Source organism: Opisthorchis viverrini (assembly GCF_000715545.1).
Source record: "Opisthorchis viverrini unplaced genomic scaffold opera_v5_447, whole genome shotgun sequence".
Taxonomy (NCBI): Eukaryota; Metazoa; Platyhelminthes; class Trematoda; order Opisthorchiida; family Opisthorchiidae; genus Opisthorchis; species Opisthorchis viverrini.
Window position 1 is genome coordinate 84,764 of NW_008752108.1, and position 15,615 is coordinate 100,378.

Sequence of the window (15,615 nt, forward strand, 5' to 3'; positions counted from 1 at the left end):
ACAGGGGGAATATTGGCATCTAGGATGCGGTAGATTCGACAGCAGAAAGTCTGACACGTTCTAATATCGACAGTTGCACCGATTCCGGTATATGGATTACCACGGAAGAGGATAAAAGAGTTGAAAATTAGACATATATAAAATGACGGTACTGAGCCCACGGGGTTCAGTTTCGCTGCCGAAGAAGATAGAGCTTATACAGATCTCTTTCATTCTTCGGTTGTTAAATCTTTAACACTCAGCGTACGGTTTTGCCATTTAATTTGACCTTACACCCTATCTATCGGTTCTGATACACCGTACGACTAATCTAGTTAGCAGTGGCAGACGCACGGTAACCTGATATGGAACAGTCCATCCAAAGACACGGTGTTGTCAATCAGTGGGAAATGCTTGCAAACGATCGAGAAGTTTGAAAAAGAATCGGGAACAATTCTACCGACCGTTTTTCAAACTTCCCTGGACAGGATGGACTCCTTTTGATACTCTCCAAGAAAGTCGAATTGAAAGTGATGCAAACTTTCTGTGAATATTCCAACTAGCTTACGTCACGAACGAACGCCAAATTCACCATCATATGCATAACAGTATTTCAACAACTTATGAGCATGTTTTGGCCAACATTGCGGAGCGTACACACAATAAATTCAGAGCGGACTAACCAGATCGCTGAACCGAATTCTCATCACCTTCACCAAAATAATCTATCGCAGGGTGAGTCAGCTAATTCAAAATGCACAGTGCGCTGATACCCAACAGGTGCCTGCTACCATATCGCAGTCTACGTCACCAGCTTCCATACATGTCCATGATACCCGAAATCACATTAACATATCTACCGCAGAATATACAGTTTTTGATCCAGTGACACCAATTTTTCTTTTCTGTCGATATTTATATCAAACCATTTACTACATTTGCACACTCCAACGGTACCCCGGTTCTGGCATTATTAAGGGAACTCCCAACTCGGGTTTTAGTTTGTCCTGTCTTTGCATCCTAACGGAAGTGCTCCCAGGGTCAGTAGGTATTCTGAAGCTAGGTTCATTCATTCATTCATTCACAACACCACTTTTTCGAGCAAGTGCAAAGTTCCTACAAGCGCAAGAAAAAAGGTGGTTTCCTGAAAAGTGAAATCCCGGATTACAATAAGCTTTTGTTATAGGGTGAAGGGGTAAATTCAAGAGGATTGCCATCTGGTAATGGTACACTCCTCAATTAGAAGCCCTCCATTTATTGATGGGGAGTTACTGTGACTATTAATGCGACATGTCTATTCCTACGAAAAGTAAAAAAATCTTAGCAAACAATTCGAGTAATCCAAAATTTTAATGGCACTAAGTATTTTGCTTCTGAGATCAAACTTACGAAAGGAATTCACCGAACAGGCCGAAAATGCTTAAATAACTCCACATTCGCACTGCACTCCATAAGCCGTCGTATCTGAGACGTAGGGAGGTAAGATGGAGCGCTAAGCACTTGCTGCATACAGTCCATTACCGGGCGTGGTCACTTTAAGTATATTAAATACCCTGATCTCAATAAGGAGACAAACCCTTGTTGAATACTTACTGGGTATTTGAATGAAAGCGCGCATTCATTTCCATTTCACCATAGAATTGAGTAACAATTCAATGATGAAGCAGGATTTTTTACTAGATCAGATAGACCGATAAAAACCTGTTAGAATTCCAATGACTTAGTACGGATTTTCTTTCATGCGATGCTATGGGTTCAAAAAATAACAGTTGCAGTTTGCTCTTTAGGTGTTGTTGGTAAAAAGCGAGCGCATTATTCGGAAATTTAAAAGAAGTTGTATTGTCTCCCCTAAGAACGACCGATTTTTACGTGGAATCGAGAGTAAGAAGGGCAAAAAAATAAACCGCTATTAGATATAACCTTCTTTAATAGATCTAAAACAGGAATGAACACTGAAGATAGAAAAATACGTTGAAAAAGAGGCGGGAAAAGAAAGGTTGAATAAGCGACACACAGCATGGGGATCTTAGTGTATCTCTTTACAGGCAAGTGCGGCAGAAAACTGTTGAATGATTTTTTAGGCACGCAGGATGATGGGATTCACCGAATTTCTGCGCAAAGCCGATGAGTCCTAAGTGAGTCGGTTTGATTTGAATTTTACGCAAGGCATCTAGAAATGTTTTCCATAGATGTCTGTTGGGCCAGCATTCCTTCCATTGAAGATATATTCCGCTGACAGATGTAAGCAAGCATAATACGAGAGCACTCGGAAGTGGGATCAACGAACGGAAAGAGGTAGGGCGACAAACGAAAAAAATCTGTTTGGGGCGTAAATAGGGAGCTGAATGGTTGACTCTCGAAATAATAGGGGAGTAAGACAAAAGGGAATCACGTGTTATATAAGAATAGAAATATGTTGTGGCCTAAATGGTGTATACACGAATTAGGTATCAATCGTCCAGTTCATCGCTATCGGCGACATTCCGACTGGCTCTGCCGTGTCCATGAGCTCAGCAAGATCCGTAGAGTCCAAGGAGGTAAACAAAGCGTCTGCTAGTTCCACCGGGGGTACATTGGCCTGAGAAATTAGCGAGGAGCCGGGAAATACGGACTTGTCGGGACGGTGTCCTGATGTGTGCGTGACTGCGGTACACGAAGAGGTTGAGGGACTGGATATTTTTGAGTTGAAAGGAGAAGACCACAGCGTTGAAGTTGGCAGCATCACTGCATTGACATTGCAAACCGTCGGAAGAGTTGACGTCATGAAGCTGGAACCTAACGTAGAAAAATCCAATCTCTCCGAGAAAGTTAATGAAGATGTACCACTGTGGGGATGATCTTCACACTGCATGATGTGGGGTGCTTGTGCATGAGCAGAGTTATTAGATGGAGAAGGGTCCGAAGCCTGTGATCGTCAAAAACAGTAAACATTACGTATGAAAACGGTTTTTACTGCGTAGCTATTCTAAGTCTAGGTACATGTAACAAAAAGCTGTAGATATTGCAAGGATTTGATTCTAGGTGCTATGCATTGTGAGAGCACGGATTATGTATTAATAAGGATGAGGACCAATAATAGGAAACCAGCAGCTGTCCAGGTGATCAAAATCCAAAAGTTGGTGTGCTCTGACCAGTCTCTCTATTCTTTCATGACCGCATACAACGCCATAAATAGTGAAACGGCGTGCGCTTTCCTTGTTCGCATGACTATCTGGCGTTTGATGATTTAATTTGAAGCCCCAGATAGGGCGCGTTCGAGATAAACTACAGCAGATTCAAAAGATACGACTGTCATTTTCTACACACTCTGCCTGAATGAATATTCAAGCATGCGGAAACATGGGTGGCTGGGTGTGTAGGCTTGGGCTAAATAAATTGGCAAGTCGTAAGGCAATTAAGCACGCATGTTACCACAATGATGTTGCTATCAGAGAGCTTGCAGACGATGGAGGAAAAATCCAACCTTGGTGATGAACTTTGTACTTGTTTATCCGTTTGGCGTTGGAAAGCATAGTAATTCATGAACTACCCTGTTGAGATCCAACTTCTGAAAGGCAAAGTTATTTTCACTCTTAACAATATGACATAAGGAGTTCAACACACACACACACCAGCACACGTAATTCCTGATGTAAAAAAGAATACAACAGTTGCGATAACAGGAAAAAATATCATATGCTGTTACGTCAGTGAGTACTCAGAGTGACACAAAGGAGACGAAAATCTGCAGACCTGAGGTGGCATTGGTTTTGTGGGCGACTTCTAAACCCAAAACGTTAGTGCTGAGACGAAAACTTGAGGTTATTCGACAGTGCACGAACCACGGTGCGTACAAAATCAAACACAGCCGGCAATGAGATCCAAGCCGGAATTACAATAGCTGCTGCAGAAGGGCGATGCAGCTCACTCGAGCAACCACTTACCGGATCTGATCAACAACTTAATTAGAGCAGTTTGAAGTTCGAAATCTAGGACAACCTAACCTCACTTGGGAAGGGAACCATAGATGTAAACTCTAAAGTCAAGCGTCTATGATCCACAAGTGTGAAGCAAGAAGTGAAAGGACACGGATACCGGCGACAGTAAGGCACAATAGCTATGGTCACAAATGTCATAATGGAAGCGTTTGCAAGTACGGTTGCTTTTCACATGCAATCCGGTGAGCAAGAACGCCGTGGATAAGAACTTATCTAACACTATTAAGTTTCAAAGACGATGATGACGGTTCACCACAGTAGCCACATGTGCTAAATACCACAGATAAAGATGATTACTGTGTAAATGCGAAAATGTACTACACAGGAACACTGGACGGCCATTCACAAAGTACGAAGTCTGGAAGAGTAACAGCCGGTATTGTTATCGTTGCTGTAAAAAACGCTGTAGAGGATGAAACGGGATACACTTGATGGAATAAAGAGACCGCAAAAACAGTGCTATGACTGATCAAAATACGATGTCAATACATACAACGAAAAGCCTTATATAAAGCCAACAGTCCCAAACTTCGCCGTGTTCGGCGTTTCACGAGTCCAACTGCATTATTTACTCGCAAAGTGGGAGTAAGGCGCGTGACAAGCAGGATGGAAAATGAGGAGACCCCAAACTGATCCCGAGCTTCGTCAAATATAAGGACTAACCAGTTCTGGAATGCACATGGAAGATTCTGCGCAGAAAGTATCTGGTTTATGCGATAGTAACGTCCGAACTTCGGGCAGGTTATCCACTGTAGTCCCTGAAAAACGATAAAGCCGATTGAACATGCAATATTAACATCTCACAAAAATTATACTCATTTGCTCGGCAAAGTGACGGAGCGATTAATGCCCAAAATAACTAAGGAAAAGCGGGAAGTTTGACTGCGTCAGAATGGAATTGAAGTTTGTGAAAACCTAAGACTGCGCTAGAAAGCAAAAAGAAGACTAGGGAGTGATCATATGCTGGCAGTGTGAAGAGCAGTTCGGTTGTATCAACCTATGCCTGGCTAGATGTGCAACACTATTCGGCTCAGACCGATATCAACGGCATCGTACTGTGCGTTTCCTCTAACTGATCGTCAAAGATATAGGCACCTAACAAAGATGCTCCCCTTCATGGAAGAGTCCCCCTCGAAGACATGGACATGGTGACAGCCCGCTGATGCTGACCAAAAATGTTGCTGAAAAGCGCTATGTTGTCGCTTAATCATTGTTGGGAAATACCAGCATTCAAAGGTGTGTTGTTGTCGGTGACAAAGACCATGGTGGGGAGATTTAAACCTGAAACTTTCTGGTTACTGGCATGAGTGGCTCATTGAGCAGGTAATTGATCTGAGCCTACACAGAATTTGGGCAAGTGTTTTTTAACCGCGCAATTCAGGCCACGTGAATAGGTGAGGATTGGCTTCAGAAGCCACGAATTTTCAAAAAGAACAAGAGCAGGGTTCAATTCAAGCAAATTACGAAGCACAAGAAAGTTAGTGACTGCAGCTACAAATACTGAAGATCATGTGACCCCGGTCTTATGTGACAACAGGGAAGTCTATGCACGCAACTGACAAATGGCTTACTAATGACAGCTTTTTCGTAACACGCAGAGAAAGGGTACTAGAATTTGCTAGTGCTCTGATTCTAGATTCAGATCTCATGAAATGGAGGGTCATATCGAACTCTTCTCGCGAGAACTGGATTTAAAATTTAAATATCGTGTGCGAGTGTTCAGTTGCATGTGGCGGTATCTGAACAGGGCGACCACAGGCAAACAGGCATGTTTGAGTGCCTCAAGGAATAGGTACCTTAGGATGACTGTGGTACACTATCGTCGGGCAACTCCCCGTCTGATTTTTATTCCCTCTATTTCAGTACTCCACAATTATCTTTACAAGCTCATAGCAGAAGATCGTCAGTCTTGATACTCATTAAGTCTAAGGTGGTTATTGGAAAGATGACGGTATTCGTTAACTCATGCAGAACAAATTAAAGGCATGTTTCCCGGAAGCTACCGAACTTTAAACGATACAAAACATTTTAATCCTGCTATCTATAGTGCGCTTCTCTATCCGAAAACGAATTAAATGAAAGAAGGGTGTGGAGATTTGTGGGTTTTATTGACGCTGAAGCGCATTCTTCAGCCGAAACTACGACAGCATTGCACAGACGAAAAGTGATCGCTTTATATCATTTTACATATGAAAAATGAATACGACAACCACAGAGAAACGAGCGCTAAGAAGTTCAAGCGTAATCCAGTGGTTACTATCAAGCATCTCTTAGAATACTGGCACAACCTCTCACCTGAACGCACGAACTCACGCGCTTGAACATAAGTGCATTTCACTATGAAATGGTACCCAAATTACAAGAAATCAGTATCACTTTTGTTAATTTTTTGGGCTACAAACCCTGCATCGGAGTTAGATGGTTCCAGCTGCTACGACATCGTTCATTGAGGATAAGGAGAAGCAGGGAATGAGAGCAACGCGTTGGAGGCGATAGCGTATGAAGTACAGGGTCCGAACGGCGTAACTTGAGGAGTGTGACCAGCTGATTCATCGAGGGAGAGTGAACCTTCCCGAAAACCATCAGACGTATAGGCAATGCTTCCAAAACATCTATTTTCAAACAGAGAGGCTCAGGAGATCCTCCTCACACAGCAGCTGTCTGATCCGTAAAGTAGGACAAACGAGACTGCGGTACTGCGCGATTTATCCAAGGTCATTGTCGCGATAGTGGTGTCTTCTGGTACTTATCTGCTTGAATCAATGAGGCGCGGCAGTGCGCCAATCTGTCCCAAGCTGCTGATGAACCAGTACGTAAGACTGGGTTCATAGAGTTGTAGGATGTCATCATTAATCAATAATCAAATCAACTTGTCGATGCAATCCAAACCCACGAGATCGAGCTCCGGGCATGACGTCAAGTAGCATGTGTCTTGGACCGTCGGCAAACCCAAATAACTCTGAATGTCGTGGTCACCGAGATGAAGCGCGGTGGTGGTGGTGAGGTGCAGGCCGCAGCTTCTGAGATTAACACAAACCTTCCTCATGGACTACCTGTTACATTTATGATATTTATACAACGAAATACCATGCTGTGCGGACAGATATTACTTCCCGATTACCCAGATAGAACGGAGCTCGGTTGGAGTACCTCAACTCGAGCCTATGACTCGAATATGTGACCCGCAAAGCAGTAACAGGAGTAAAGCTTTCGTTCCGAAGCCCTCCCTGTAACTAGGCCCAGGAAAGCAAGTGTGCCGGCCGTCTTATACAACCACATTTCGACGCGCGGCGCTTGTCCGACTCGAGAGCACAGGAATTAAGGCAAAACTATTTAGCTCCGAGTGTCAGTGTACATAGTGGATGCATATCAAATGGCACTAGATTTTCGGCTTTGACAACTATTTCAACCGTCCTGAGAAATCTGTCGCTCGTCGGGGTCACCCATTAAGCCAGTTCAGCTGCTTCAGCTCGGGAACCCTACACCAAACTGCGACGGCTCCAGCTGATACAGCTTCGTTTACCCAGGATAAGGAAAACGGAGAAATTAAACCCAAGCATCGGAGGCAATGATCCAGTCTTTTTTACTTTGACGCCAAATACATCGTCTTGCCAACTATGGCAGGAAGTGAGAGATGTGACGGAAGAACGTCATTGAACGAGTAACACAGACAAGGTCACCAACCACTGGTTTATCTCGTCCCGCGGGCCCTATCTGGAGGAACGGTAAACACAAATCCGACTGAGTTGATTAGTGAAAGCATGCATGCTTTGTTACTGGGACATGGACTGACCGCCTCTGGGTCGTCTCCATGCGACATAAGACTGGGCGAAATAGCTCAGTGGTTAGAGTGTCAATTCACTGAAACGAAGGGCCGTCGTTCGAACACGGCCTCTGCCTCTCGACTTCCCCGCCTAAGCTTGGGCAACCTGGCAGTATCCTAACATTCGTGCTTTAATTTAGTGGTAAGAGTTAGGCACCGACAGGGTGCTACAGCTGAACGGTTTTTTTCAAGACTGAACGAAGAGGGCTCTAAGAGTCAAACGGTCCTCTTATGATCTACTTGGCCTTAACAACATACCATATGGAGTGTAACTAGCTGATCTATCGAGTAGGAATGAACTATCCTAGAAACCATTTGTTGTGCTTCACCATTACTGATCTGATGTTCCCATTACATCCGTGCCAATACTACGGGGGCGCAGATGGTCAAACACGGAGTTTTCGAATGTCTAGCACATGCAGCGGTAACGACTCTGGTACATGGAGACAGATCGGACCGTAGTAATGTACACGGTTAAACTGGTGTCACGTGAGCGTCACAAATGCCGGAGGCTGGCAAACACTACCCTGGATTTCCCCATAGCGAAGTGATTCCACCAGAACGCAAGTAGACAGATACAAAATTACACTTATAGCGATCGGCCCACCCGAAATCGCGAGGTTTGAGTTTGATCACATCGAATCTCGCAGTGGTTTTTATACTGCGTGTGGAGCGCATATGAAACTATTCACCAGTCTTATTCAGGTCATTTAAAATGGATTGCATTTTTGAAGAATAAGCCCTAGAAGTGCAATGACGTAGGCATACTCAATGTCCGTTAGCAAACTCGCTGTGAGAGGCTTTACCGTAAAGACGTAAACGTTCACTGCAAGGAGCGTAAAATACAAGAATTTACAAGGGATATCTTCCAGCACCAGGCACAGCTATGGACTCCATGGGGTCAAAAGGAGATCTGAGATGCAGAAAATGCAGCCGTTGTCGATCATCCGAAGAAAACGTGCAGCTTCAGTGCTTGCCACAAAGTAAAGATACGGCCGATACAACCCCAGCGAAACTCAGTTGAATTGTCGTGAATTCCAATAAACCGATGATGGGTCAACCTGTGTAGGATAATACCAGTGAGAAACTTGGAAATTACGGCCACTAGACTGATGTCCCCATGTTTCTGCACCTTTTTTGAAAATACGAATCACCGTCAAGGGGCTTCAATCCACCAGTGTTCTTTCCTCATTGCAAATGTTTTGGAGTAAAACTATTAGAACAACCACGGCGGACTCTCCATCTTCTCTGAAGTGTGCAGGAACTCAACCATCGGAACCAGCTGCTTTGTTGCGCTGAAGCAATAAAATCGCACGTTGGACTACTGTCGATGATGGTGGACTGGTATAGAGTTTCCACTCAGTTTCATTTGGTCCTTCGAAAAGTTGAGTTGGTGCAGGCCATCTGAAATTTACTTCAAATTGTTCAGCCCCCAGTTCAGAACAAAGTTTCTGCGAATGAGCTGGAAAACCATGCGTTTCGGAGATTGTCTCACTGAAATCAATCATTCTCCGACCAGCTGATCCGATCAGCTGCAATGGGATGTGACTGTTCCCCATGACAAAGACCTTCTCCAGTCCCTCGGTCCCTGTAATCCACCAGTACTCTCTGTTAACCGTAGACCCCTCATTATTAGCACATGCACCATCATTGCCGTCTGTTAATGGTATTGGTTCCCTGACTTCAATCAGAGATACTGGAGATACAGTGTACATTCGGGTGTGTAAGTGTCCTCGGGCAGATGGCTTTAGGGGCTGTGATCGTCGCCTTTTTCGCCGTTCTCCAGCTGTCATCCAAACCACCGTTACTAACATTGTGACCGTCGAACTCTGGAAGCATGATAATGCTGAGCTACACAGACAATTCCCAGGAGGAGTTCCAGGGAGGGCTTTCAATATTGCTTAAATCAACTAACGTGTTCAAAGGGAGAAGCGAACCGATACGCACCCCTTTGCAATGGCGTGATCGGGGTCGAGCGGTGTATTCCGAAAGTGACGATAAAACTTATATGAAAGCTGTCCACCGGTGGGCGATTGTCACATGGTTCAACCGGGTCAATGGCTGATTGGCGGTTGGCGACCTCCAAGTCACGTGGTGTGAGCGTTTGTGCTGGTTAGGTACGAATGATATTCAACATATAGCCGAGGAATTCGCTACCCATCATCTGTGTGGTGAGCGTCAACTCCGAATCAAGCAGCAAGATGGGCCTCCTCATAGCATCTGCTAGGGACACGGTATCCGCTATTCTTGCTGACCGAAGCCGCCATGTAACAATCTTTCTCCCTCTACCTCAGAACTATCGTCCATTGGAGCGGATGCCGACGAAACAAACAACATTTACCACACCAAGAATCATTATTCCCAATTGAGCTAATCAACCTGACCGTGCAAAGGTTACAGCTATCCGCAATTCAGTTCGCTGAATTGACTTCAACCCTAAGGCTAAGCACAAATCCCACACAATAGATACCATGAGCCATTGCATCGGGATCGTCAGGCACCCGAAGAACACAATGTGAGCAATTTGGGGTCGCTCCGAGTGGTTTGCGGTGCAGGATCGAACTGGAGTGTGCTTCGGAGACCTAACATACATCAATCGAAGAAGAGAACTCGTTTTGAGCAAGGGCTACTTGTTACCCAATATGACACAGAGCGTGGACGCTAAAAGCCACAGTGTGGAACAGATCCCCTGAATTTCACTGAGTAGAAGGTCGGAAACGAAGCAACGGTGAACGGATTGATGACTAAATGACTCAGAAGCAATTAGATGGGTGATGGGTGGGGAGGAGTAGGTGAGCTCAAGCCCAAAAAGAGGATTTGGCTAAAGTTCCCCATATTGAGGCTTTGTCTCAAAAGTCTGACGTAAAAGGCCGTTTGAGGAAGTAGGGTTTTGCTTGGGAACGGCTTTCCTAGCGCCTGACTCAAAATTCTGACCCGTGAGGTAGCGGACGTTAGAGTTCTCTTGAGGGACCTTTTCCAGAGCTAATGCACCAATAGTACAAAAAGTTTGATTGCACGAGCTAGCCTCGCCCGATGGAGCACAGAGTAAAGCATAACTGTGTGGTTCTCAGTGCAGCTAAACACAGAAGAGGCCTTTTGTGCTACACTAGACTCTGGTATTCTGAGCTTACTGAGCAATGCACCGGCGGCCAAGGTCAATATCCTTGGGTGATCGGATTGTGCAGAGAGCAGTACCACTTTGCCTCAAGGCCCCCTCGCAGTATGATTTTTCACCATCCGGGGATTCATTGTTTTTTGTCGGGTTGCTCTCTATTAACCTTCCTGGGATGGTTGAAACTAAGTTCCAGGCAGTATAACCCAAAGGAGCACTGCACCACAGAAGTCCGATAAACATGGTACGCATAGCTTCAGGTCAGGCGATTAAAATCAAGGGCAAGCTCAGTGTAAGTGTAAGCAGGACGGTGGGTGCAAATCACCATTTATCGGGAATAGATGTGACCAACATATAGAACTAGATGAGATGCCAGTGTGACGGTGATACTACTGATGGGGAGGCATGCGAGTAGTGTGTTTTCTTTTTGTAAATTCTCTTTGCATCTCTTGAAAAGGGAGATCTGTTGCGGAATTTGTTGAATCGCTTTGTATCATTTGCTTGGACTCGAGCAACAGTCAATGAATACCCAGGAAAGTTCAGGAAGACGCGTTCAAGAGGAGATCGATGTTCAGCTTTTGTAAATAAGATGCAAGTGAGAGCTGTCCAATAGTCTGTAACTGGGCAGTTGATATTTTCTAATAAATAACTGCAGCGAAGGCCTTCTTCCTTCCATTGGGTACCGTGACCAAGATAAAGACGAAGATCCCCTCGCCACAACCCTTTGAGGATGGGGATGTCCGGAGCTTCCTGGAGGATTTTGAGGAGGTTGCGGAGGCTGCTAGACTGGATACCGACCGAGGTAAGTTGGCGGCGCTGAAGACCCTCCTCGGGGGCCGGGCGAAGGCGGCCTTGGATGCGGCAAGGAGACGCCCTCGGAAGATAGACTAGGCCGCCGCGAAGGAAGTCCTTGCAGCGGAGTTCGACATATGGGCCGACCGCCAGGAGGCTATGAGGCGGTTCAAGAGGGCCGGGATGGCGCCTGGATCTGACCCGACGCTGTTCTTCGCCGGCCTGAAGCAGTCGTTGGATTGGGCTTTGTCGGGACTGGGCGGAGTGTCGCGCCACCAGTTCGTCGAAGGTGCGCAGCCGGCGCTTGGTACCCAATTCCGGTTGGGGCGAGCAACTGGCCAGTTGGGTGTGGAGGAGCTGCTGCGTCTGATCCGGGAGCTGCCCGAGGCACCACTAGCCACGTTGCAGTCGCAGAAGAACAGGGATGGTTCACCAGTGAAGGAACTGCAGACTAGAGTGGACCAACTCGCGGAACAGCTTGCAGCCGTAAAGACGGAACGGCGGAGGCACGCCCGAACGAGCCGGTGCTACATGTGTGGCAAGCCTGGCCACTGGAAGAATTAGTGTCCCCGTACCCGATCACTTGTACATAATAAAACTTTAGAGTACTCCTGTTTTCCTGGGTGGGTCGCGATTAGTACACTGACACAAGCTCCCATACAAGCCGTTGTCGAGGTGGATGGGAAAAAGGAGTTATGCTTGATTGATACAGGAGCAGGCGTATCGCTGAGGCAAATAGGTAACCAAGCTCAACGCCGACCGTGCGCGCTAGCCGTGAGAGCTGTGTGTGAATATCGACTGAAGATTGACGGATTGTCAATGCACTTGGTATGCCTAGGCGACAAGTCCGTGCAGCACGTGTTCCTTATCAGCCGAGACATAGAACAGACAATATTGGGGGCAGATTTTCTCAGGGGCACAGGTTCCGTGATTGACCTAAAGCAGGGAAGGCTGGTGACAAGGTATGGCTCAATCAAGCTTGGAAGTTATCCAAGCGCTGCCGTCAGTAAGCTGCGTGTCCGAAAACTTCCGTCTTGTAACGTACCGTCAGTACGGTCCGTGATCGAGGAATATTCCGAACTGTTCACGGGCGATGAGGATCCATTAGGCTTCTGCCCGGGGGTTGAACACGAAATTCCCCTGTCGTCAGAACGCTTTCGACCTTATGGCCCTCCTCCGTTGCCGCTCCATCTACGGGAGGAGGTCCATAAACAAATTCAAGAGATGTTAAAGAATGGCATAATCAAAGAAGCCAGTAGTGCGTACAATTTTTCAGTTGTCCTTGTAAGAAAGGCGAACGGAAAATACGGGTTTTGCGTGGATTTCCGGCGTTTGAATGAACTGAACGTAAATCGGGTTGTGGCTGTGCCTTCAGTTGCGGAGATTTTCGATTCCCTCTACCATTCCCGATATTTCACTGTGTTCGACTTGCGTTCCGGATATTAGCAACTATCTATCAAGGCGGAGGACCGGGAGAAAACGGTGTTCACGATTGGGAACACCTACTATAAATTTAGACGAATGCCGTTTGGATTGTATGGGGCACCATTCACATTCCGGCGCTTGATGCCTCGTTTAACGAAGGGACTGCAGAATGTTGCCGTGTACGGAGACGATATCGTCGTGTATAGCGATTCGGAACTAGAGCACGCAGTTTGCTTGAAGTCTGTATTGAAGCGGATCAGGGAGACTGGCCTGAGGATAAATGGAGCCAAGACACAGTTCGCTCGGAGTTCGATGATAATACTGATGCATAAAGTGGGTCACGGAGAAGTTGGCCCACTGCTAGAAAATTGGCAAATATCGAGAATTGTGCTCTTCCCAATATAAAGAGGTCTCTACGGCAGTTTCTTGGACGAGCAGCATACTACAGCCGCGTTTTTAGGGATTTCAACACAATCGCCGCGCCGCTGTACGAATTGCTCGGTCAAAATCGGAAATTTGAATGGACCGGAAAAGCACATGAGGGTTTTGAGCGTGTCGAAGCACGGATGTTGGATCACCAACTGACCCTCAAACCATCCAGGGTCGCAGAGATGTTCAGTTTTGCAACGGGCGCTAGTGATCGCGGTATTGGCGCAGTACTGAAGCAGAGGAATGGAGTTTTCGAATATGCCAATCGACTAACGCCGAACCATGGTACTCGAACATTGGAAAAAATGTTTAGCAATCGTCTGGACCCTGGATAAGTGGAGGCCATATCTGCTTGGACAATTATTCCATGTCGAAACCGATAACAAACCTCTGGAGTGGATGAGGACCACCAGAGATCCTCGCGGGAAACTCGCACGCTGGGCGCTCCGGTTGCATGAGCAAAACGTGCAGTACAGCATGTGCCAGTGAAGAAGAACCATCTGGCTACTTGTCTGTTAAGACCAAAGACTGAGGATGAGACATCCATGATCATGATTGGTGCCGATAGCCTAGTCCTCGAACTGGATCTCGGAAAGTTGGTGCAACTCCAACGGCAGGATCCCGTGTTACGAAAGGTTGCAGCCGCCTTGTTGGATGGAAGAAACATTGAAAACGGAGAGGGAGACAAGGAATTAGAAACATTCCGGAGTCACTTTGATCGGCTGAGGCTGAATGAAGCTGGCATAATTTCCTGGAACGCCACCAATTCGGATGTTGTGCTGCCCGTGATGCCCCGCTCATCGTCGAATGCCATGAGATGGCACATACAGGGTGCACCAGGACATACGACCTACTTCGGCAGAGGGCCTACTGGCCCGGGAGAAGTGAGGTGATGGATAATGTGGTGTCCCGTAAGCGGTGCCAACTAATGGAAGGGGACACGACAGGGGCAACCCATCCCATGGAACCTATTCCTGTTTCAGGAATCGGCAAGTTGTGGTCCGTTGACGTAATGGGCCCCTTACCGGTGACAACCAGGGGGAACCAATACATCGTGATAATGACAGAACACATGCCGCGGTAGATTGAGGCGGCATCCGTGCCTAATCAACGGGTGATGACGATAAGTGGAGTGGCAATTCATCACACCGTGGCCAACCTAACCGATCAGGGGTCTTGCTTTGAGAGCGATGAGCTTAGGATTCGCTTGCAGAAGCTGGGCATCAGATGGCTAGGGACGGCGCCACACCACCCGCAAACAAATGGTCTAACCGAACGTAATAACCGAACGATCAAGGAGTGGCTTGCAGCCAAAGGTGATTGGGAAGTGAACCTGCCGATGGTGTTGCTAGCTCATCGTGCTTTCATGCAATCAACCACAGGCGATTCCCCGTTCATGCTGATATATGGTGGACATCCGCACCTTCCGTTAACATGCTTGTCTTCGAAGGAGTTAGGAGAGAAAAGGAGGAAAGATCAAGAAAGCTTGACCACCGTTCAGAAAGGCACGAACATTTCCCATAGGCGCAAAGGTCAAGAGGAGGGATCATCAGAATCCTGGAGGGAGTGGACTGGGGTCGCGGAAGCTGGGCAGTCGATGGCAAGGGCCGTTTGTCGTCACCGACCGCCGGAGGAACGTCCATACAATTCAAGATGATCGGCGATCGAAAATAGTAAATGGGACGCAGCTCCGTAAGCAGCATGATACACTCGAAAAGTAGCCGAGTAGAGCCGCTGCCGAAGCCGACATGACGGAGGTAACTAATAGTCGATGGCATGCGAACGACCTTTAAAGGGAAAGGTGTGTAACGGCGATACTACTGGTGGGGAGGCATGCGAGTAGTATGTTTTCTTGTAAATTCGCTTCGCGTCTCTTGAAAAGGGAGATCCGTTGCGGAATTTGTGGAGTTGCTTTGAAGCATTTGCTTGGATCTGAGCAACAGTTAATGGATATCCAGGAAAGTTCAGAAAGACGAATTCAAGAGAAGATAAATGTTCAGTTTTTGTAAATAAGATGCAAATGGGGTTTCGCTTCCCTGTCCAATAGTCTGTAACTGGTCAGTTGGCATATTCTAATA

General features: G+C 46.6%; 1 protein-coding gene across 1 annotated transcript in view; it reads right to left on the reverse strand.

Moving 5' to 3' along the window:
* Window positions 1–1,821: 1,821 nt before the first annotated feature.
* Window positions 1,822–15,615, reverse strand: part of T265_15348 (hypothetical protein) — a gene marked incomplete at both ends in the record, with an annotated part of 47,337 nt that continues 33,543 nt past the window's right edge. The window contains 4 exons of the mRNA XM_009177692.1: window positions 1,822–2,884; window positions 4,620–4,714; window positions 11,686–12,049; window positions 13,926–14,065. Coding sequence (XP_009175956.1) covers window positions 2,423–2,884; window positions 4,620–4,714; window positions 11,686–12,049; window positions 13,926–14,065 — 1,061 coding nt within the window. The remainder of the gene's footprint in view (window positions 2,885–4,619; window positions 4,715–11,685; window positions 12,050–13,925; window positions 14,066–15,615) is intronic.